The sequence below is a fragment of the Protopterus annectens genome, chromosome 8.part1 (assembly GCF_019279795.1).
Source record: "Protopterus annectens isolate FY-2018-M chromosome 8.part1, PAN1.0, whole genome shotgun sequence".
Taxonomy (NCBI): Eukaryota; Metazoa; Chordata; order Ceratodontiformes; family Protopteridae; genus Protopterus; species Protopterus annectens.
Window position 1 is genome coordinate 248,078,352 of NC_056742.1, and position 25,903 is coordinate 248,104,254.

At 38.2% G+C, this 25,903-nt stretch overlaps 1 protein-coding gene across 1 annotated transcript in view; it reads left to right on the top strand.

Moving 5' to 3' along the window:
• Positions 1-25,540, top strand: part of LOC122810291 (putative solute carrier family 22 member 31) — a 522,681-nt gene extending 497,141 nt beyond the window's left edge. The window contains exon 5 of the mRNA XM_044081843.1: positions 25,384-25,540. Within this exon, the coding sequence (XP_043937778.1) occupies positions 25,384-25,540 (157 nt within the window). The remainder of the gene's footprint in view (positions 1-25,383) is intronic.
• The last annotated feature ends 363 nt before the right edge of the window (positions 25,541-25,903 follow it).

The window sequence follows — 25,903 nt, forward strand, 5'->3', positions numbered from 1 at the left end:
TATACTGTTGAATAGTTTCCTACTGTCTCTTATAGAGTATACATCTGATAGATTCAGAGCAAACCTTTTATTTATTTAATGTTTGTTGACCTGGTAAGTGGGCTGGTCTGGGGATCCTTTTCAACCACATCCCAGGCTCATAGAGCAGAAACAAAATACAAACAATAAAAACAAATTGCACTGAAATACAAGAATAATGAAAGTACAGATGGTGTAAAGTGAACCAGTAATTAAAAAACAATAAATAAATAGGACAAGGGTGCATAAAATTCAGCATAGACCTTTGCAAAGCATAGTGCAAAGTTAAATACATAGAAGTATAGAAATTGAAATTATCAAGTAAAGCAACATCTGTAAGTGATAGTACAATATGGAGCACAGATGGTTTTCTTTTTCCTGTATCCTGTTTTTTTTTCTTTTCTTCTTTTTACCCAGGCACCCTCACCCCTTTATACACTATTTCTCCAAGTTTAAAGATGGAAAGAGGCAGAGATTTTCCAAGTCTGGAGATAAAGGAGAGACATATGTGGATGTTGATGATAGTTAAGGCAATACAGATATTGACCATTATCTGGATATTGATGAAAATTGAGGAAGTACAATTGTATTAACTAGTATCTCTGAAGCAGTTACATTTGTTTTTATCAAGTAAGTGTGAATGGAGAGACTTCTTGAAATAAATAAGTTTTTCTGACTACTTCATGGCTTCAGGTAGGAGAATGGCATTGAATAGAGAAAGATGGTGACAGTTCATGCAGCACCTTGACTTCATGTATAAAATTGGAAAAGGGGGCTGATGATGATGGTGGTAATGATGATGACTGTAAGGCAGCCAGTACCTAGTTCCTTCTTCTTTTTGACTGTAACTTATAACTGAATGATGTGGCTGAGTTTCTTGATGACCTCTTTTGGCCATAGCTTAATAAGAACCTAAGAACCTGTGATAAAGTAGGGCTCCAGTCATCTCTCCCCATAATGTTATTCAAATCTGGACCACTAGTTTTCTGGATGATACCCTGCTCCCCACAAAATCAAAATAGTCCCTTAAATGGCATTATTTCAGAGCTGTCCATTTGAAACTGGTTTGCTAAACCTTGGCCCCGATTAGTCTTGAAATAATTCCATTTCACTCCTCATACCCTATTTCATTTTCAGTTTGACATAATTTACAAACTGGCATACTATCCAATTGTACTGCAGGATTGGCAACTAGCTCACAGATGGGATGCATATAAACAAAGTAGGGAAAGTTACGTCCACAAAAAGACCAGCCACCAGTGGAGTCCTCCAGAGTTCTGTGCTGGGACCTTTCCTGTTTGGCATCTACTTTTCTGAAGTAAAAGCCAGTACAAAAAGGCTCTGTCTGACTGTTTGCAGATGACTGTAAGCTAGGAGCAGTCATTGAATCCCCAATTGACTTAGCCATCCAAGAAGGTTTGCCACAAATACATAACTGGTACCAAAATCGTGGACAGAAAGTAAGTGCCAAAAAATGCATTATTTTATACTTTGAGAAGTCATCAACCCCAGGGAACTACCACATTGACAATATATCCCTAAGATTTGACTCGGTTGTTTGGGACTTGAGAACTTGTGTGGACAATGACCTAACTTTTGACCAACATGTATCCATTGTTATAAGAAAGTCCTTCTATATTGCTTATAAACAAAATAATTTTATCTAGATCTAGGGATGTCATTGTCCACCTTTACTCAGTCCTCATTAGGCCAGTCATTGAATATAATGCCCCCTTTGGCATGTATCTGTCTAGACTCATGCAACAACTGAAATGCCCGTACAGATGTCTTACTAAAAGGATACAAGGCTTAAACAACATGTCCTAAATGGACCATCTGAAAGCACTGTCACTATAGTCTGTATCCTACAGACTGCTAAAAGGTGACCTGTTTCTGGCATACAGTGCATCTTCCAGCTCAGTACTAATGCATTTACTACACATCAGCAAGTCAAATGGCATCAGAGATACTCTGTCTAGGGATCAAAACCTGTTCTGCAATATCATCAGATTGGTTTGGAGGAACAGGCATATCTTGCAGAGGATACCTCTGTTCTGGAACGGACTCCCCATCCACATGAAACAAAATTCATTCCTGTCCATATTCAAGCGCAACTTAGATTTGTGGATGAGAAACAGAAAAGGAAGCTCCTAAATGCTTTATCCCATGCATGAATCCCCTCAAATTAATTATCTATGGTATGATCTTAGTTATTCTCATTAGGGTTAATATGTATAATTATCAGCCATGGGATGGGTAAGGCCAGTCTTATCGCCAAATGGTATAAGTTATTTTGGACAGAGAAAGGGAAATTGGCTAAGCTTAAAATGGCTTGTTAGGGCAGCTAGCCCAGTACTTACCTATAAACCTGTGTGTATACTGTTGCTCAGACAAATCGTGAAGGAAGACTGAGAATGTAATGTTTCTTGAGGGCACTCCCCACTTCCTCACTTTACCTCTAGTTTATTATTTGGGATTTGGAAATGTACAATGTTTAAAGTGATATGTTCTCTACGTCTGTGGAGTAGATCTATTGGTTACATTGTTCCCTAAGATGGCCGGTCAAGTTTGAAGCAAAAGTCCTAATTAGTGTGTATATATATATATATATTTTTTTTTTTGCATGGTTGCCTTTATCTCATTCAAGTCACTCTTTGTCTCTTTGTTCTCTTCATGTAGATATTGTCCATTCACTATATCATTTGTTAAAATCTCCCGATTATTCCTTAGGGCTTCATGTCTGTGACACTGTGCCACCTCTAGTATTGGCACAATTATTCATTAGGTATTTTTCAAGCTGTCTTCTGAAGTGTGACCCCATTACTATGTAAATAATATAATATGAAATACACCATGCCATAACTGATAGGATGTTCCCTGCTACCAAACCTATGCATATCCTGGTCTGTTGCTGTTTTGTGAGGTCACCATGTATCCAGTGGCAGTCTTGACTTGGTTACTGATGTGACAGGAAGTGTGCTCCTGTAGCAGCCACAAGCTGGTTTGTAGTTTATCCAATTACTTAGTCTTTCATTAAATCAGATTTTTGTTGTCTTAGTGGCTGTGGTGGTGCAGTGGTTAGCCTTGTCACCTCACAGCAAGAGGTTCTCCAGTTCGATTTTTCAGCTGGGGTGCTTTCTGTGCTGAGTGTACATGTCCTCCCTATGGTCTTGCAGGTTTCCTCTGGGTGCTCCAGTTTCCTCCCACATTCCAAAGACATGCAGTAGGTAGATTGGACATCCTTATTTGGCTGTAGGTGAGAGTGTGTGCGAGAGTGTGAGTGGTGCGAATTAACTACTGTGGCAGTGCTAGCCGCCCGGTGGTGTAAACCTTGGCTCAAGGTGATTGCCACTGCAGAAGTGACACCCTGACCTCATGTGTAAAATGGGAAAAGGGGATGAGGATGGATGGGTGGACTTCTGAACAGTTATCCATACAGTTGTCACATTTATTCATCTGCAGTAGTTTACCTCTGGCAAGATAAACTGGTTTTGATGCATCTGTACATGTGTATTAGTATTAAAGGTACAAAAAGAAATCACTGTGCATTAATTCAGCCAAGAATTCCAGTACAGCTGTTTTTATTAAAGCTGCTCACAAGTGCTGTGCTAATTTTTGCTGTCTGATTCCTTGTTGTGTAGTCAATATAGACATTTGATTAATGTAGCTATAAATGGGTCACTTCTAGTATAGCCGGATTTCTCATAACCTTCTGAATATTGTGTTCCTCTGAGCATCTGTGCTATCTAGTTCTCTTATCATCCCTTGCGGCAGACAGCTGTGTCATGTGAGACTTATCAGAAATGTGAGTAAGTAAAGATAGTCGTAGAGTGATGTGTAAATAAAAGAGTTAATACTGCACTGTTTAACCTGGTTTCCAGTGTGACACAGTACTGCCTCGTAATGCTTAGGTGTCTGGTTTAGATTCTTGTTTAGGGTACCATCTCTGCAGAATTAAGTTGTTCCTATTACTTCATGGGGTCTGTAGTTTCCTCTCCTATGGAAAAACATGTAACAGATGGATTGGTGAGCTTCTAAATTTCCCCCTTTAGGTGTGTGTAAGTCTATCTCTCTGCCTCTCACTGTATTCCTGTCTTTGCCTGTCTGTGTCCTCCATTGGATTGGTGCCCTGTCTAGGAGAGACATACACTCACTGGCTTGCCGGAATAGTCTGCAGCTCCTTACAACACTACAGTGGATAACTAGGTAATAAGAATAAACAAATGGTGATTAATATTTAAGGAAAAACAGGTATGCATAATATAAATGTGAAAGGAAGTAAAGTGTGCTGCTTCTTTCTAGTCTCTGTCTACTTTAACAAAACACTGAGAAATCTCCTTTTTGTATGTCTTTAAAGGTGGGATTGTAAATAACTGCCTTCTTCCAAAAATAGTGTCGCTCTGTTAAATGATGTGTATGTTCCAACAGCATTTCACGTGACTATATAATACACCCTGTACATCCCTTGGAATAAACAGACAAGAAGAATCTGAAATTCACTGTGTTTTCCATATGTTGCTGCAAGCTCTGTTTTGTGCGTGTATCTTGATTTTTTGTGGCCAAATCCATATCTCATATTACCTTGTTGCACTGAAAATATGAATTGGGTTAAAGAGCTTGGAAAGTATCTTAATTTGGAAGTGTGTCTAGCACATGGCTTGCCATTTAGTTATTTCCTTGTTCTTAGTTGTTTAGCTTTAGGGTGTAAGATTATCTTTTCCAGAGCATTGTTTGCCGTAGCCTCACCCAGTTCTTTGGTAAATACCTGCTGAAAATGTCAGGACCGATCTGACTGGGTAACAGTTTACACTTCAGAGGTTTGTTAATAGAATGACTAATCTTTTCTGTAGGAATGATCAGTCAGAATGGGCTGTTGATTTTACAAATGTCACAGAAGTCTGATGCCCACAATAGCAGTGTGGGAGGTTTATTTGTTACCTCTTGTATCAGAACCTTGGGTGTCCCTTGATAGTTTTTCCTGCTACACATCTTCATTTGGACTCACAGACTTATTGTTTTAGTTCTATATACCTAAGCAAGATTCTTAAGACAGAGGTTTTAAACTGCTTTGGCATTTTATTATTTACTTGCAGTGCTCCCAGCATTCCTTTTTTTGCTTCACACACCTCTACACAAACCTTAACCATCAATTTTGGGGACTCTACAGTGGGAAATGCTTTTAGGGAAGGATTTTTTTATTGCAGTTGCAGACTTTTTATGGACTTATTACTGTGCAGTGCTGAAAGTTATGCATCTGTCTGTCATCTTACAGCAGCTAGTTTTTGACCTTGTTTGAGGATTTTCTTTGGAGTAATAAACCCATCACCTCCGTGTCTATTGTGCAGCCAGTGTTTCATAATATTTCTAAGACAAAGCTATACTTCTCAGAAATGTTGATAGTAATTACATATATAGTGCACATGCTCATCTGATATACTAGTATCCAAAATTATACAATGATTTCTCATTAGTATTCAGAAACATGCACACTCATTGGTCAGCCCAACCAGCATGCAGTTTGTATATCGAGCATACATCAATATATCAACAGAAAAAATTTGGCTATTGAAGTACCATTCAGCGAGCAGACTTTTCTGTTGGCATATGCTATGGGGGACAAAGCACAACACAAGAAAAATCACATACATTCTACAAAACTGAAGAAAGAGAAATGTACCTTGATCTTCCTTGTATTTCTGCGCTGTCCCTCCTTAAATCTTGTCAGACTGTCGTACCTCTCTGAAGTGTCCTTATTTCCACGGAATGTCCAGTTTTTGCTTCATAGTTTTCTTTTCCTTATAAGAGATGTATATTTCAGGCAAGTCAGTAGGGATTGACATCATTAAATAATGACACACATTTGAGGTTTAGGCTTTGTATCCTTCAGCAAATGCACACTAAAACAAAACCTCCCCTTCAAGCAACTTTCTAAGTTTAAAAGATGAATAAAATCTGTCCCTATTTTCGGACCGCTGTCCAAGTTTCTTGCATTAAGACTGCCAGGAACAAAAAAAATAGCAATGGAGATTTTCTTTTCTATGTGGCTTCTCTTGAAGAGCACTGATGTACTGTGCAAGCATGAGAATGTAAATCCCATATGCATGTAAAGTACATCAGAAAATGCACAGAACATGAAACAAAGCAGAGGAACACTGCAGTGCAGTTATACAAAGACATTATTTAAGGAAGGTAAGCAATTTCTTTCTTAAATAATGTAGTTGTATAATAGCAATCACCCAAGACTGGCTGTGGGTAATGCTGGATTTACCCACAGTTGGCATTGTTTGATCAGTCAGGATTTGCCCTCATGATCAAACCACAACAACCATGCATCCAGCATTACACACACAACCAGTCATGGGTTAGAGCATAAGTATCTTTTAGCAGCTATTTCTGTTTTGTATATGAACATTCCTACTTCTTTCTGATTAGTTGTAAGACTTAAAGATCAAGTAAATATTTGTCCAATTGCTGTGTGTGTGTTTATATATATATATATATATATATATATGTACATATACACACACACACACACAATATATATATATATATATATATATATATATATATATACACACACACACACACACACACACACACACACACTACATATGTTGTGGAAGATTAAAGCATCTGAGACCACCAGTCTTTGTAAAAAGTAATGCAGTTTATTGTATACAAAAGAAGCTAAGGCAAGCTCTTCTAAACAAGAATTGTTGTGGTCTAACTAAATATACAACAGATACTTTTAACTCAGTCTTAAACTACTGGAAAAGCATCACTGTTGGTAGCTCTGTCTGGGTTCCTCTATTAAGGACAATTGCCAGCTTCTTTTTCAAGGTCTTCCTCCACTGTACTAAATTCTATATCCTAGAACAGCTGCTTTAGACACCAAGTCCCTTTCTACAAAGGGCAAATATTATCGTATTGACTAGCTCCTTAATCAAACCTGCCCTCAGTAATACAGACAGGTATCTTTCTGTACTTAAGTATAGCAAGATAAATACTATATGTTCAATTTTACATTAATGATTCCAAAACCATGATACAAACAGACCAATGAAAGATTTCATCTTAAAGCTTACATGACTGGGAGCACAACTGCATTTATATTTGACCACTGCTTAGTGCAGCTGAGAAAAATGGAAGGTCATATATTGTTTACTTATACTGTAATAAATTTCATATTTTTCTAAATATCTTAACAATCAAGCATTACAAACAGAACTACTTAGCCTCATATGAAAACTCACTGCTGGATTAACAAAACACTGTAGACAGTACATATGTAGCATGAGATACTGTAAGCAGTTCACAAGACAATAAATAGTGTTTTTATTGTGACATAAATACAGGCCAAGATCTAGAATCTAGCAAATGTTACAAGTATCAAGATTTTTGTTTTGCTGAACACTTTGCCATTTACAGTTCTTAGTAACATTTATGGTTTTACAGATATGAACATCTGTTTTAGCTGTGAGGCTTTAACTTATTTTTGTTAAAAGGCTCAGGGTGTAAGTATTGAAAGTTAGAATACACCCTTCAAGTGTGCCATTGGAAAGAATAAATTAAAGGACAACTAAATTAAAAAACTAAAAAAAAAGTTTAACTTTTCATGAAGTTCCACTCGATACAAACCTGCCTGCAGCAGAATAAGTACCCATTATTAATTTATTTTTGTACCCTTGAATGCTCTCATTTGGACAGACATCCTGATTACATTTTATTTCCTTGGAGTGCTAAATTTATCTCATAATGCAGTATGAGAGCACAGCTCATGAGATTAAGTTGTCCTGTTGTATCTTGTCAGATATCAGTTCCATTAACTTTGACAGGAAGACCTGAGAAGTACTTGAAATACTGCTGTCTTTGAGAGTAATCACTACAAGTGGCATTGAGTAGATTGCAATGGCTCTTACAAATATATTTCCTCATGCTGTGGTACACAATCTTTTAAAATTGCTTCCAGATGTCTCAACAGATTGCTGAGATAACATAGAAGTTTTTACAAAGTGAAATGTTGTGAGTTTCAGTCCTTGCTCAAGTTACTGTTCCCATCTTCGTCAGTCAGGCAGAGTATCATATATCTTTCGACAGCTTGTGAGTTTGATGCATCAAGAACAAGAAAAATAACTTTACTATTCAACTCAAAGTGAGATTAATGGAATCCAAACAGGTGTTATGAGTTAAAGTAAGATTGCTGCTTGGTTAACATCAAATAGCTTCAAAATGACCACAGTACAACATATGCTATGTGCAGCAGACTATATTTCTCCTTCACAAGTGACATTCAGAAGGGTTGGCTGAGAGTGAATGTAAATGGTTTTAGCGATGCACATTGCGAATGACTATTAACATTAGCTGAGAAGGATGTGTGTGCTTATAGACAGGGAGAGTGACAGTTGTCATTCCATTGTGTTTTATAAGGAATTCAGTGAATAATCTAAAGAATAAAAAAAATGTAAATATCTAATAAGACGTACACAATTCAGCAATGCTTATAGAAAGTAGAGACTCACACTGGCATCCTGTGAAGTGATCATTAAGAAGCAAACAGGTGCATTTGGTTGTTCTATAAAGTGCTATATGAAAGAGCACAATTGACTTTCACACTAAAATAATATTACAGTGTAAAGATAATCATGTCAACAGCCACTATGCACCTCATACTGAACATTTTGCTGGCCACATTTTCAATAATGGGTAGATCTACCTTTTCTCTGAGTTGATACATGTTATTTTGTAACAGTATTTTCTGTAAAGATGCTGCTCAGGTGACAAGAGTAAATGATAGACATGAGGGAATGCTTAGTGACACAACAAGCTAAGTGTGTTGTCAGTCATGAGTGGCTAAGTAACTGAATCTTGCAGAGCATAAAATAAAATATTCTGACTGAAGGAAGGAAGGAAGATGGAAGGAGTAAGTTGGACAGGATTTGAAACTCACAAAAGTTCACTTTGTAAAGGGTCTGTTATCTCAGTAATGTGCTAGCACTCCACTTCAGGATGCCATTTTAAAAATGTGCACCAGAGCCTGAGGAAAGATGTTTGTAAGAGTCAGTGCAGTCCATTTAGTGACACTTTTGTTGCAAGCACACTCATACTGAGCACTCTCAAAGTTAGCAGTGTTTCTCAAATTTTCCTTTCCAAGTGAATGTAACTGGGATCAGACAAAGATACATAAGGACAACTTAATCCTCTGAGTTCTGCCCTCATATTGCATTATGGGATAGAATCAGCTTTATAAGGAACAAAATCTCAACAGGATGCCGGCTCTCATGAACAGCCTTCAAGGTTACAAAAAATACAATAAGCAATGCCTATATTGAGTAGATTGCCATGAAAAGATAAAAATGTATGTTTTTTTTTGTTTTTTTCCCCATAATGGTCCTTTAACAGAAACAGTACCTATTTAAGTAAACATGATTGTATTTAGAATGAACTATGTATAACACTGCCGTAGACATTATTTACAATGAGCTTTTTATAGCACTGCTATATATATTATTTACATGTTGGGTCATTTGTACATTTCCAAATGGTGAGAACCAACAAGCTATGCTACAGTACATAAATGATTATATTTGCATTTGTTGACCTTAGTAGGACCTCAACAGTAGCTGACATGCCCATAAGTGATCACAAGCAATTGACTGCAACTCTCATTGATATGTTACTGCACTGATGCTCACTAGATTGTAAAAGGAGGCCTAAGTGGTATGCCCTCCTGAGTAATACAACACATAGACACTCTATACCCAAATGCATACTTCATATTCAGCAGTGCCCTCACTGTCAGTTGTAGCAGTAATTCAGTATATGGCCAAGCACAGCATACTCTATCCAAACCTTAATAGAATGAACACCACTGAAGTAGCAATCATTCTAACAAGTGACTTGATTGTCATTTGGAGTGTTGTCATTTTGAGTGTTTTTTTTCACATTATAACAAATACCCAAAACCTCCAGACCAATGTGAGCTACTGACCTGCTAAACCACACAAATGTTTACATGGGACTGACCCCACACTGTTTTACTTTGACATACAAACTCTAGTCACACAACTGCAGCCACAGAGCAATGTACAGGATTGACCATGGCACAGTTCAGTGTACTGTAAGTTTGATGGGATATGACAGCTCATGTATCTGTTGATAATATGTGACTATCAAACCACACACACACACACACACACACACACACACACACACTCTCTCACACACACACACACACACTTTGTAGAAGATGTTTGTTGCTTTAACAATGTAACCAGGTTGCAGTGCTTCCAACTGCTTTATTTTAGTCTTCAATTTGTACTGAATTGTTTTTACATTTCCTCATGGTGGTTTTATTAATAATCAAAGAAAAAAATCACTGCTGTTTAAAGAGAGACTTTAGGGGAAACTGTAAAAGGTTGAACTTATCCAAGACAGGATATCAACATCCTCACAAACATGCATTTTCTGGTGACTACTGTTCCAAGGTAAGGGGGTTGTGCTGTGTGTTTACATTTTATGGAAAGTGAAATTCTTTACAGAGAGATTGGTATGTGTTGTCGACAATGTGCTAGTAGTAGTAATAAGTGAAAAAGCTTTACTACAGTTGTGTGAATAAGACAGTTTTGACGGTAAAGAAAGGAATAGGGCTACTGGTGATTAGGCAATTTGCACATTAAAGTAAGCAAAAAAAAAAAAAAAATTGCAAATTGTGGGTCAGACTATCCTTTGCTGTTAGTCTGTATATAACCATAGGAAGAAGTAGAAATATTTTGAAAAGAGTAGTATCCTGTATTGGCAGCTTTGTTAATTTCAAGTAAATTTGAAAGTGAATTTCACTTGTCCATATATTTTATGTTAAGGTTGATAAAATGAAGAGGAATGATATTTTAATATTTTTGCAAGTATTACATAAAAACCTTGAGAATTATCAGATTGCTGTTAACTTTTACAAATAACAGTATTAACTATTAAAATGTACATTATTTACAAGCTGTGTTGTTTGATATCAATAACGTACTTGCAGGTTTAATTAAGATGGTCATCAATTTAACATGCAGTAATTTTATTGTATTTTTGTAACTGTACTGAAAGTTTGAACCAGATCTGGTAATTTATTGATATGTGCTTAGTTCTTAATTTGATGTTATCTATTTCCTTTTCATAAACAATAAAAGTTGTATATAAAAATTCAGAAGGTACATGTATAACAGTATTTTTCCACTTTCTGGTAATGATTTTATGTGCAGTAAACTGTAAACACCAATGGAGAGGATAGTGATCATTTTTCATACAAAGAAGAATTGGAGTGTTGACCAGAAGCGTTTTGTCAGTTTAAAATAATCTGGCCACAGCATCTGTGAAAACATTTGAAATTTTATTTAAAATACAACAATCACAGAATATATGCTACTTATCAGCTGTGCCACATTACCTGTCCAGCAACAGTTATTATTTTTATTAAATGTCTTAACTATTTTATATAGTGTTAGTATATTTATTTAATTATTTATTATTTTATTTTATATTTGTTTACCAGGAAAGTCCGACTGGACACAGGTCCATTTTCAGCGGAGGCCCGGGGAGAAAAGCTCCATATAATATATATTAGAGTCACACATATTGTAATGTAACAGAAAGCGCACTTGGGAGAAGGTTAAAAATACAATATAGTTTAACAGTCACCCATTTCCTACTATAGCAGTTTTTCATTAACACACAGCAATAATTTCCAGTAGAACATACAGAAAGAAGCAAGTTATTCAGCAGGACATACAGGAAGAGTTTAGTAGAACAAGATTAGCAGTATTCTGGGCAGGGGCCTAGATCTAGGGTATACTGTAGCTATAGGGTGGTGATGAGCTAACTTTTATTTGTTGGGGATCCCAGCAACTGGATATTCTATGAATACCTTTTCACAGATACATGTTTTAAGATGATGTGGTCCCTTTTTACTGATATTCTTGTTAATGGTTACCTGTTTAATTAAATGTGGGGAATTAATTTGGTTCAGTAAATTCTATGGTGAATTTGATACCAGATCTGTAGGATAATACTATTTTATATAATTAAGATAAAACTTAATTAAATGCTTTGTTTTTATATTAATTTAATACAATGGTAGGTACTTTTTACTTCTTCTGTCACATTATATATTTTGGTTTTATAAATTGCCTGATACTTTGAACTATTAACCAGACTTCTTGATTTAGATCATATCAGTGGATAATTTCTATTGAAATAATGGCTATTTCTTTAAGCAGTTAAAACAATATGATAAAGCATTCCTTTCTAGTGTGGACATTTTCATTACATCAGAACATTCAACAAAACCTAGTTTAAGATAAATTAAGGATATTGTACAGAACTATTTTAAGCACTAGGTATCTGTTTTTAAACTTTTAAAGCATTTCCATTTTTCTTTTATTAATTTGAATTTGTAGGATTTTTGAGTGCAGACGTATACGTAGTTATTTAATACTCCTAGCTGATCAGCTACTTTAAAAGATTGGTCACTACATATTACTGTGTGCATCATTTTCCAGTTATTATAATGGGGCATATTTAACCACTAAGTATTAATTTTAAGAACACATGCTAGAACATATTCTAAATCTGGAAAACCAATGCCTCCATTTTCCATGTTCTGATATGATGACCAAAAGGCGTAAAAGGTTTGAATATTTTGTTTAAATCTTTTATATAGTTCTTATTTAGTATTAAAGATATGTTTGAATAGATAAACTACTTTACTAATAATAATATAATTTTGATTAGATTAATTTCATATTCAAATTTAAATATGGTCCAATTAGACATTGCCTCTTTTGTAGTTTTATTTATTTTTATTTATTTTATATTTGTTGACCGGGCTAGTCTAGCTGGATACATATCCATTTTCAGTAGAGGCCCGGGGAGAAAAGCTCCAAGTATGAGAAGATTACTCCATACAATAGTTAGAATAAAAAAAAAACAAGCTTAAAATACATTATAAAGCAAAAAATGTTTGTAAAGAGAGTACAAGTAATTTGTGTGATCCAAGTTGCAGAGTCATGGTATAGGTTTAAGCAGCAATCAAGCCATGAGTTTTCTGGTACAATCAGCACAAGTTTATACAATATTTGAAAAAAAACAAATTGACATTCACTTAGTCAAAGAGGGAGAAAGAGAGTAGGCTGGAAAATATAAATAGTAGTAAAGAGTTAGCTTGTAATAATTAAAAGTGTGGTGGGGCAGTAGCCCAGGAGGCAGGGGGAAAGGGGAAGTGAAAGGAGGATAAGTAATGTTTATCAGGCATTGAGCAGGGACAAAGCCAATGTATTTTTAGGTGATCTTTGAGGTGTTTCTTAAAGAGTGGAGTAGATGAGAGAGAGGTTAGTGTTTTAGGAAGGTTGTTCCAGATTCTGCCCACGACATTGGTAATGAGTGAGTCACCAGCTTTGTTGTTGGATTTATTGTTGGCAATTAGTAACTTGCTAGCTGAGCGTAGTGTTGTAAGATTTTTATATGGGGAGATCAGGTTAGAGAGGATAGGAGTATTAGTAGGGTGGTACAGAATTTTTTGTGTGATCACAAGTTGATTGTATCATAGTTGGTTTTGTAGTTCTAACCATTTGAGTTGTTTGAGGTTGAGACAGTGGTGGGTTCTATAGTGAGAGCCAGTGGCAAATCTGCCTATATTATTATAGCTAGTTTCAAGCTAGGTAAGATTGTGCTTGGATAGATTGGTATAAATGGCAGAAGCACAGAATAGGGTAGAAGTAAGATGAGCCTGGGCAATGGTGGTTCTAGCCAGTTGTGTAGTTTTCATAATATTTAATAATAGATGTAATATCCTTCAGATTGTCTGTATAATACCTAGATATCTGAAAGCTTTACAATTCCAGTATGTCTGTCTTTTATAGATTGATTAAAATATGATTCATTAGTGTTCTGTTGGTTTGTTTTCACTGCATTCAAGATTAGCTAGTTCTTAGAAAGCTTTTTATCATGTTGTCTAATCTATAATCTGATTAGAAACTAGAGAAATCTGGCTCTCATTTATGAACAATATAATTTCAAACTGGTAGTTCAGTTTAAAACTGTTAATGGTTTCATTTTATCTAGTACAGTTTAAGGTTTTAATGATATCCCAAACAGTCCTGATGAATGAAGCCATCCTTGATTTTGTCCTTTTGTTATACCAATTAATTGCAAAACAAAAGCTTCTCTTTAACATATGCTAAAATAACTGTAATATTTCTATTAAAATTATTAAAGGATGTTGGTAGTCCATAAACTTCCATTGGTTTACATACTTCCAGTCAAGAAAATTGAAAATTTACCTAAGTTTAAATAACTGACAAGCTAAGCTTATTATCTTCTGTATGATCAGTTATTTTTAGTGCCATCTTGCATTTGATTTGTAATTATAAATCCTTAGTCTTCATGTATTAGAAATGTCAACATAGATTTAAATATGATAAATCTGACATAACTATTTTGTAGTTTGCATTTGATAATATACCGGAAGAATGTAAAGTTCCTGTAATCACAGCTGCACGGGTAAAAAACACACTCTCCAAATCCAAGAACACAGCATCCATGGGACCAGACAACATCTCAGGCTGCGTTCTAAACTACAGAACGAACTGGCACCCCACCTAAGTACCATGTTCAGTCATAGCCTCACCTCAGGCTTTGTGCTTGCTGAATGGTGCACAGCGACAGTTATCCCATTCCACAAGGGGGTAGCCACCACGGACCCTGGGAACTGCTGCCCCATTAGCCTGACGAGCCTGGTCTTCAAGGCCATGGAACGTATCATTATGGAACTTATAAACAAAGACATTGGTAATCTCCAAACTGTGGACCCCACCCAGTTTGGGTTTGTAAAAGGCAGATCATGTCTCCTAAACCTGATACACTTCTTTAAAGCAGTCACCAAAGCCGTAGACAAGGGTAAGGCAGTTCACACAGCCTATCTAGATCTTGCCAAGGCTTTTGACACCATCCCCCACTCTGGAATAATAGATAAACTGGCTAAACTAGGTATAAATCCCTATGTCACAAGATGGGTTGCCAACTGGCTCACTGACAGAACCCACACTGTGAAAGTAGCAGACTCCAAATCCGACTTCAGACCAGTGACAAGTGGAGTACTACAGGGTTCAGTCCTGGGTCCTCTCCTGTTTGTTATCTACTTCTCTGAAGTACAGGCTAACACAGACGGTCTTTGGCTAACGAAGTTCACAGATGACTGCAAACTAGGAGCCAAAATCGAAACTCTTAATGATGTGGACATCCTACAAAAGGGCCTCACTAATGCCTGGTGTCAAAGTCATGGCCTCAAGCTCAATGCCAAAAAGTACATTGTCATCCCCTTTGGTACAAACTCTGTACCCATGAACTACAACATAGGCGGTAGTATACTTAACACAGAAAGTGTGATAAGAGACTTGGGACACAGGTGGACAGTAGTCTCTCCTTTGATAATCACATCGCCACAGCAGTCAGGAAATCCTTCTACGTGGCACACCTCATCACAAAAGGTTTCTCATCCAGAAAAAGAGGTCATTGTTCCCCTCTACTCATCACTCATTAGATCCATTATAGAGTACAACGCCCCTTTTGGTATGTACCTCACAAGACATCTACAACAACTGGAAAGGCCGCAGAAATACCTCACAAAGAGGATTACCAGCCTCAAACATATGCCCTACGCAGACCGTCTCATAAAACTCCATCTTTACTCTATCGCATATAGCCTACTCAGAGGTGATCTCTGCCTAACATACAAAGCTATGTCAAACCCAGAGCTGTTGGACATGCTCCACTTAAAGAAATCCCAATCCCTCCTAGCTACATGCTCTAGGGACCTAAACCTTGTCACCACAATAAACAGAACATGCCGTAGGGATAGATTCCTGTCCCAGAGACTTCCCGTACTCTGGAATAAACTACCTAGCTACATCAAACAAAGCTCCTCATTAGCACTCTTCAAGAAAAATCTTGATGGATTGTATGGGAAATAGGAAATTCACCCCGGGGATCACCTCTGTGGCTCTGCTTGACAGCGGCACAGGAAAATCATTTTCTTGGGTGGCAAAAGCCAGGGTACCTTTTTGGCTGGGCTTGTATAGGCCCCAGGGCCGATAGCCTAGTACCTACCTATGAACCTATAATGAAACTGGTTTATGGGATTAACAGAAAACTGGATAATTTTTTGCACCTAGCATTGATCTTGTGAAAGAAGTTTTGTACTATTACTTTGCATGTTTATATAAGTGCTTTTATTTTAGGGTACAACTTTGCAGAAATGTTATATAGCTCTAAGGTATAATTGGATCAGTTAAATGAGCTATTGTATTGTTTAGCTTTTTAGTTTGTTCTTTTGATTCCATGCTGTTGATAGGTTTCAAAGCATTTGCAGTGTTCTTATCTGACCATCTGTTTTTTAAATTATTTTAGTTAAAAATGCCTCAGTTTTTTTTTCTGAGCTTATTTCTTATTTTATTAATATGTGCATAATATTTTAAATGCTAACGGAGTGTATCCTATACCTGTCACTTTATTTCCTGGCATTTGAATAATTTTAATGAGAGTCATTCTGTTTAATATTTGGGATTTCCAAACTAAGCTATGCATGTGTAGGGGAAATAGAATAAAATGTACTTTAATCTTTTCTGCAGATTTTGCAACTTTATGGTTTAGTATTTGTTGACTTCATTATTTAGTGCTTTGGCTGTGCTTAAAAATAGTCCCATTTTTCTACTTATTGTATAGCAACCTTTATAGCATGTATTTTATTCAGTATTTTGTTGGATTTTGTTTTTTTATTTTCTACACCAGATGTATTTTGATGTCATCTAAAACATAGTGACATTGTAGTCAAGAAAAGGACATGAAATCAGCTTAAATGAGTTATTTTTTTATAATCAAATCATTAGAAATATTAACTCTGTCAACACAGGTCTGACTTCTAAATAAAAAAGAAATAGGGTTCTGCATTTTAATTAAAATATTTTTTTAAATTTACAGTATTAACCCAGATTTTTAATATTTTAGCAGAAATCTAATATCGTAGTTTCTTGATTGCACTAGTCTTCTTTGGTTAAAATGCCATTAAATTCTCCTAATATAAGGTTTCCTTAAGATTGTCTAGTAGTATATAATGAATTTTGCTCCACTTAATTCAGTTACAATTGTAAACATTTCCTTGATGTTATTATACATGAAAGTAATTTACACACATAACAGGTAACACCTCTTTCTGTACCAATAAAAAATGCTTCTTCAGAAATGCGGCAATAATAAAGGTCAGTTAAAGTAATGTCAGTGATCTTAAAAAGCTTTGTAAATATTATTTTTCTCAGTTAATTCATAAGCATTAATGTCACTAAGCAACTGTGTATCAACTGATCTAATCAGTTCCTAGCTAAGATGATGAAATGAATGAATTCACTGAAACATTTCAGTGTTTGAAATTTTCAGGCTTCAGCTTCATGCAGGTAGTAAACACTGCTACTCTCAAATGAGATTATTCATTAGGCTGTCTCTTACAACTCAGTTTGGAGACCAGGGGTTTGCTAATGAAACCATTCTGTAGTACTGATCATCATCTCATTTATTTCTACTTGGGGTTCCCAACAGTTTTATCACCTGATACATAGCTTGTTCAGTGTAGAAGTGTTTGGATCTCTGATTGAGGAAGTTTTGATGCCTGTAGTGGACTGACTTTTAGACTGGTTCAATGCTGATGATTCAGATTCAGTCATCAAAGCCTACAGTACTCATAGTAGAAGTTGTAGGTATAGTCTCCCCAGCTTCTCTGCATCCTAGGTCTACTGTTTGCCATGAGACGTGATTCATTTCTGAGCTGCGCACCACAGCATAGATTGGAATGGTAGTTAGAGTTGCTGTCCGTCATGAACCATGGTTCAGTTCTGAGTGGGATTTGCAGCATAGATTGGATGGTTGTTGGAGTTAATGTCTGCCACCATCCTTGGTTACGTTCTGAGCTGTATATGCAGCATAGATTGGAGTAGCAGTTAATTTCTGAGCTGTGTGTATGCTGCATAGATTGGGATGGTGATTTGAACACAGGTGGAGAAGGATGTGTTTCTTAAGGTCAAGCTTAATTTGCATGATCATAATTCAGCATATCAAGTTAATATCATATCTAAAAGGGAAATTATATTTCCTTTAAGATTTCTGCTGGAATAAATCATCTGGCAGTCATTTTAAGTGAAGGACAGCCCATGTAGCTTAGCCTGTCTGACTACTTATAGATGTTCTTCATCTCACATTGCTGCAGTCCTAACACTTGGGTAGTCCGCTGTCCCAGTCGGCCCGAATACCAAAGTATAAGGCTGACGTCGGTCAAGGCGCATTTGTCTGACATCAGGACGTCAGGGTACAAATGCGCATGACCGACGTCATATCCTCAGTCTTTTTTGCCGCATGGTCCGATGCAGAAGCAGTATTGCGAGTGCAGGTTGGCGTTCTGAAATTTTCTGAAGTCGGAGTTTCAGACCGAATCAAAGTTGGCTAAGTACCCGTTGGGAATATTTTGGTTTTTCTTGCCTCAGTATTTTACGGATGTCAGAAAAAGTGAATAACTGTATTTCTTGTGGGAAACAGATACCTCATAGAGATTACCATACATTGTGTATACCTTGCTTAGGGCCTGAGCACGACGTTGTTGGCTGTCGCTCTTGTGCTAGATTTAACAGCACTATTAAGAGAAGATTAGATTGTGCCAGGTTAGTTTTGGGAAGCGTTGTAATTACAACATGCCGTCGGATGCTCCGGCCCGCTTCCTAAAAGCGCAAAGACAAAGCAGCGAAGCCTAGGGTGGAAGAACCGTCTGTCCCGGACGCCGGTTCTTTAGAGGCTCAGTGGAGCCGGTGGTTCTACCAGAAGTTCCTTTGGATTCTCAGGGTGAGACTTTACTGTTACAAGATGTGTCCTCTCAGGAGGTAGGCCAGGCTGAAGGGGCTTCTCAGGTAGCTGTTCTCCCTCCCTTCCTAAGGTGGTTAGGCCCTCCTTCTGTTTCCAAGGCTCCTTCTAGAGGCCGGCCAGGGTTAACTTCAGTGGGGTCTCCTAGTTCTTCAGGGTCTCTGCCTAAGAAACATATGCTTAAAATGGCAGAAGATTTGATTACTATGATTAGAGGTTCTTTACCCTGATAAGAGGCCTAGGGTGGAACCTGAGCTTGAGAGTTTTGAGCAGTGTTCGAGGCTTCTGAGTCTTGGCTGAAGACTTGCAGGAGTATCCTCCTTATTCTGATTCTGATGTAGATGATTCTACACCTTGGCTTCTCCTCCTGAGGATTTTTCTTTTCAGAGACTCTTCATTCCATGAGGGAGCATTTTAAATGGGAAGGTCAAGATTTCTCTGATTCTAGGAAAAGGCTTAGGGAATTTTGTTTCTACCCCAGCATAGGCCTTTAGCTGTACCTCCTGTTCTGGATGTGGTAGAGGATGTTTTTGCAGAGGCTTCCCTGAACCCTGATTCTTTGCCTCCTGCCCCAGTTAAACCGGACAGGTATTATAGGGTGCCTGAAGCTCATAAGTATCTTTTAAGAGTCCTAGGGCAGACCCAGAAACTGTTTCTCAGGGCCCTAAAGGTGTTAAGGCTTCTGTTGTTAAAAATCCTGTTCCTTCTGATAAAGAGGCAAGGGCTTTGGATAGATGGGGGAAAAAGGTGTATACTTCTTCCTCTTTAGCCATGAGGGCTTTGAATTGCCAGTTTCACATGTTGAAATACCAAAATTATCTCCTTTCACAATTGAAGTCTAAGGTGGATGCTCTGGCGGAAGGTATTGAGTGTAAAGAGCTGCAGGATTTGGTTCATGTTTCTGAACAGGTGGGTAAGCATTCCTTGCAATGTGGTTTTGATGCTGTACAGGCCTCTTCGAGGGTGGCAGCCACTGGTTCTGTTCTTCGCAGGCACGCCTGGCTGAGGATCAGAATTTAGCTGAACATGTAAAGACAAGGATTTTAGATGCTCCTTTACAATCTGATGTGTTATTTGGCCTGTGGAAGCAGTTTTAAAGAAAATGGAGGACAAGGCTAAGTCTATGCAGACTGTTAAAGATTTTTGCAGGTTCAGCCTCCAAAGTTTAGTAGAAATTGGCCTACTAAGGGGTGGACTTATCCTTCTTATGATTCTCAGTCTAGGGGTAGATCTAGGCGTGGTAGGGGCAGAGCTCAAGGTTCTTTTAGGCCTAGAACAGGCAGTTCGCCTGCCCAGTCTTCTGGTGAGGGCAGGGGTCAGTCCTTTCGTAAGCAGACCCAATGACTTGCCTTTTCAGCTGCCAGAGCCTTCTCGTCTGGCAGCACCTTTGGGAGGAAGGCTGGCACTTTTCAAAGAAAATTGGAGTGTTATTACCCAAGACAGATGGGTATTGGATATCGCTCACCACGGTTACAGGTTTTATTTCCATACCTTGCCTCCTTTCAAAGGCATGCCAGACATTCCTCCTATACAAAGAAAAGAGGCTCACAAGCAAATTTCTCTGTTGCTCCAGATAGGGGCCATTCAGCCAGTTCCTGTACCAGAAAGGGGCCTAGGATTTTATTCTCGCCTGTTCCTAGTACCAAAAAGGGGAACACGTGGAGACCAATTTTGGATTTGTCTATCCTCAACACTTATTTGGACATTCCCAAGTTCAAAATGTTGACGTTACAACAGCTTTTACCTCTGCTGGGCAAAGATCACTGGATGGTAACTTTAGATCTCAAGGAGGCTTACCTTCATGTGCCTATCAGACTCAGTTGCAGGAAGTATCTGCGTTTCGAGCTGGAAATTCACATTATCAGTTCTCTGCATTGCCCTTTGGCTTATCTACTGCGCCCAGAGTATTCACAAAAGTTCTGGCTCCAGTTGTAGCTTTTCAGGCTAAAAGGAATACAAATCTATCCTTACTTGGACGACTGTCTGATTCTGGCTCAAGAAAGGACGAGCTTCTTCAGCATCTGGAATATGTGATAGCAGTGCTAAGATGCCTGGGGTATTCTGTGAACGAAATAAAGTCCAGTCTAGTACCCTCTCAAGACATGTGCTTTCTGGGTGTGAGACTGAATACAGCAGCCCAGATGGCCTTTTAACCCCGGACAAACAAAAGAGTCTATCCCTTTACTTCCATCAACTATCTCATCAGTCCGTGCTGACTGCAAGGACAGTCCTTCAAGCATTAGGGTTCATGGCATCTTGTATTCTGGTGCTTCCCAATGCCAAACTGCATATGAGGAAGCTACAATGGTATCTCAAAATGTATGGACACAGCACTGCCAGGATCTGGACACTGTCATTCAAATAATACCTTGCATTCAAAAGGAATTTTTGTGGTGGGCTCAGGAATGTCACCTAAACAAGGGACTCTCTGTGACCCGGCCAGAGGCGAGTCAGATTCTGACGACAGATGCCTCAGACATAGCTTGGGAGCTCATCTGAATGGAAAGTGGATACAAGACAAGTGGCCTGCCAGACTACAGCATCTACATATCAACATGAAGGAGATGTTAGCAGTCCAGTTTGCATTGATGGCTTTCAAGGAGTTACTTCTTCCAGGGCAGGTGTTGATTCTAACAGACAACACAACTGTCATGTGGTATATCAACAAGCAAGGGGAACACATTGTTATCCTCTATGCAGGCAAGCAATGATTTTGTGGGAGACTGCGCTCAGCTTGCAGCTTACTCTTCAGGCAAGGTTTCTGCCAGGAGCACAGAACTCCTTAGCAGATGTGTTAAGCAGGCAAATCATGGATCCCCACGAGTGGAAACTGGATCTTCATGTATTTCAAAATTGACAGTGTCATGGGGAACTCCAGACATAGATCTGTTCGCTTCTCCACTAAACCACCAGCTGCCAAAGTTTTGCACAAAGGTTTCATCACACAGCTTGGAAAGTGGATGCTCTTTCGTTCAGTTGGGAAAATCTTCATGTGTATGCCTTTCCACCTCTGCCTCTCCTCCCAAAGGTACTCCTAAAGGTCAGACAAGACAAGCCAAGGATGATTTTGATAGCTCCAGATTGGCCTCGACAACACTGGTACCCATTACTGAGGAATCTGGTAAGAAAGCCTCCATGGCCTTTACCTTTAATTCCACACCTTTTGTCTCAGAGGGACGGTCATCTACTCAATGTCAAGCTTCACTCTCTTCATCTAACAGCCTGGCATATTCTGTTTTGAACCACAGCAGGTCTCAACTTCCTCAACAAGTTTTGAATGTGATTATGGAAGCCAGAAGACCTAGCACACGTAAAGTGTATGCAGAAAAATGGAAGAGATTTTTATTTTGGAGTGCAGCAAAGGATTTGGATGTTTCTGAGCCTAATTTGAGTGTGGCTCTTCAATATCTTACTGAGCTATTGGACAAGGGTTTGTCTTTCTCTTCCATTAAGATTCATGCTGCAGCAATTTCAGCTCACTATGATTGTGACCCACCATTGTTTTCTCATCCTTTGTTCAAGCAATTTCTTAGAGGGGCAAAGAATATAAGACCCCACGTGAGCTCCTACTCCTGCTTGGGACCTCAATTTTGTGTTGGAGAAACTTACTCTACAACCTTTTGAGCCTCGGCTACTGCTGAGTTGAAATACTTGTCATGGAAGTCTGCTTTTTTGTTGGCCATTACTTCTGCAAGAAGGGTTTCTGAATTGCAGGCCCTTATGGCGGTTGAGCCTTTTGATTTTTCATAAGGATAGGGTATCATTACGTACTAATCCTTCATTTATGCCTAAGGTGGTTTCTAGTGTGGCTTTAAACCAAACTATTCATTTGCCTACTTTTATGCAGATCCCCAAAATAGGGAAAAGATTTTGCACACCTTAGATGTACACAGACAGTTGCGTTATTATTTAAGCAGGACTAGGGATTTTAGGCAGTCTCAGCAGTTGTTTGTTTCTTTTGCTTTGAGTTCCCAGGGCAAGCCTGTGTCAAAACAAACTATATCTAAGTGGATTGGGTTTTGCATTGCATTCTGTTACTCCCATCATGGCAAGGAGATTCCAGCTGGGATTAGGCCTCATTCCACTAGGGCTACTGCCACTTCAACAGCATTTCTAAGGGGGATGGCAATTAAGGATATTTTGGAGGCAGCTACTTGGAGTTCAGTGCATACTTTCTCCAAGCATTACCACCTTCCTCTCTATTCTAAGTCCAGGGCTGGTTTTGCCACTGCTGTGTTGCAGGGCATTTTGGCAGCTCCTGCTTCTTTATAGTTTAGCCATCCTCCCTTACCTCTGCTTTGGGATTCTACCCAAGTGTTAGGACTGCAGCAATGTGAGATGAAGAACATAGTACAGTTTTGTACCTACCATAAATGTAGATGTTCAAGATCCACATTGCTGCAGTCCAATCCTCCCTCCTTCCCTCTGTGTTTAGGGGTGGTTGTGTGGGTGAGGTTCTATTTTTTGTAAATTTGTATATATTGTACATATTTTAGGTACAGGAGTGTTTTGGTGTTTTTTGGTTTTGGCCTTAGCTTTTTAGGGTCTTCTGACATCTGGGGCAAGAAAAGACTGAGGATATGACGTCGGTCATGCGCATTTGTACCCTGACGTCCTGATGTCAGACAAATGCGCCTTGACCGACGTCAGCCTTATACTTTGGTATTCGGGCCGAATGGGACAGCGGACTACCCAAGTGTTAGGACTGCAGCAATGTGGATCTTCGAACATCTACATTTATGGTAGGTACAAAACTGTACTTTTTTTCATCCTCCAAGTGTGAGGATGCCTGGTGCTTTTTCGGAAATAAAATTACCAAGCCCAGGAATTTCTTAGCCAATCGTATGTCTGTGGTGCAGTGCCATGTGTCTAGTACCACTTTCCCAGATATTTGCTTGACTGAATTTTGTGTTAACTTTGAGGTCATGATTGCATTTTTACCCTTTGCCCACTGTAGGATAGAGTCTGATCAACCAAGGTTAATAAAATACTGCCTGTCAGTTTAATCACCCATTTTAAAATTGTGTTATTTATCTGCTCTCTATAGAGAATGTGGGGTTTTCCATTTTTACTAAAAAGGCCTTCATATCCTCCCATTCTCAGGAAATTACTATGCAGTCCCTCTAGTCCTCCATTTATTGAGTGTCAGCCTTACATGATCTGAGCCTGTGTATTTACAAGAACTGCTCTGAGGGTCAGACAATGAAGTACTTGACAGGTTGTTCTTTGCCCACTTTGCCCTCAACACTTTTGAATTAACTGCCTTCCCCTAATGCGGATGTGTGATTGGGAGGCATGGTTCAGGAAGCCCCAAAAGGGCCATCTTTTTAGCAGGGTAATCCTTTATGCACTCAAGACATCAGTGTTTTTTTTTTTCATTTGCTAATCTATTTTAATATGTATGTATTGCTCTTGTTTACCATAGTTCACCATAGTTACCTAATTTATATGTATTTCTAATACATTACCCTGCTGTATTTCAGATTTTGTTAAGTATTTATATTTAAGACTGCAGTGGTGGTAATGCGGTAGCATTGTCACCTCACAGTAAGACGTTGTCCTGTTCGATTTACAGCTAGAGCGTCTTCTGTGTGGAGACATGCGTGAGTGGACGTACCTTCATTGAAGGTTGTGCATCAGAGCCAGCAACGTGGCACGTAAAAATCTACTACCAATCATTAGCGGACCGGAGTTCCGCTGTGGCGACCCCTAACCGGGAAAAGCCGAAAGACACAACAACAATTTATATACTTTTAAGTAACTATTGTATCACAGTTTACACTTGCGCATCAAATGTTAGTTTTTTTCTTACCAATGTATTCATCTAAACCGCTAAATATGAATCTGGGTATTAATAGCTTTTTTATCAGCTATCTAGTAGAAGACCTTAGACTGAAAGGAGGGCTTTGCTAAAGTGAAAAATAAATAAATAACTAGCAAATATGTACAATTATTTGAAATTGTTGATTGAAAATTATTTTAATTACTAGTAAATTATTGAGATTTTTACCAAGATTTTCTTCTTGCACAAACTGCTCAGTTAGTGAAAGAATTTTTTGTTTTTTTTTTTGTTACTCATCTGTATGACCGCAAGCCAGTACTGGGTTAGAATGCATGGCCACATACTAGTTCCCTAATCCCTAGCCGGGGAACATAGTAAAAGTGTCTGCACCCACGATCTACCCCTTACATAGGCATAGATAACCAGAGCTAACATTTGAAGAAAACTGTAATGCTGTCACCAACAGTGAATAGATTATAAGGGGAAACAACATTGAAAATTTGATATTTATATTGTTTTAATAGCATAAAATGATGCCTTAGCTTTTGAGGTATGCTTGAGAGTGACATATACAAGGCTTAAGGTCACTTAAAAAGGACTTCTTTAAGACGCTGGAAACAGTCTTTCCTTTTCTGTTTTATTTGCAGTTTTCCAATTTGGTTTCCAGAATCAGCTCGTTGGCTTTTGTCTACCTGTCAGTTTGAAAAATGTAAGAAGGTGCTGCAAAGCTTTGCTGAGGGAAATGGAGAGAACCTGGAGGATGAACTTTACAGCCAAGACCATCTGTTTTCAGGTAATAATTAACTCTTCACAGGTAATGGACTACGAGACATTAGGCGTTCTTCGCAGATTCCTAATTTGCAGGGTTTACAGAATCCAGTATGTCTTTCTAATGAAATAAAATAGAAAATACTGTAATCTTTTTCAAGCTCACAATTGTTATTAGAGCTTTGAGTTTGAGCTCTCTATTGATTTCTGATGAACATTGTTACTGTTGCTAATCTTATAAGAAGAAATAAGCAAACTGAAAACAGCAAACTCCAGAATTAAAAAGGTTCAATATTAGTGCAGATTCCACAACATGTACACCAGAGCCCATTAAAGGATTAGGTGGTACGGTTCTTATTAGAGTTTTTGATTGCTCTTTTACTGCTCACAGTTACCAGA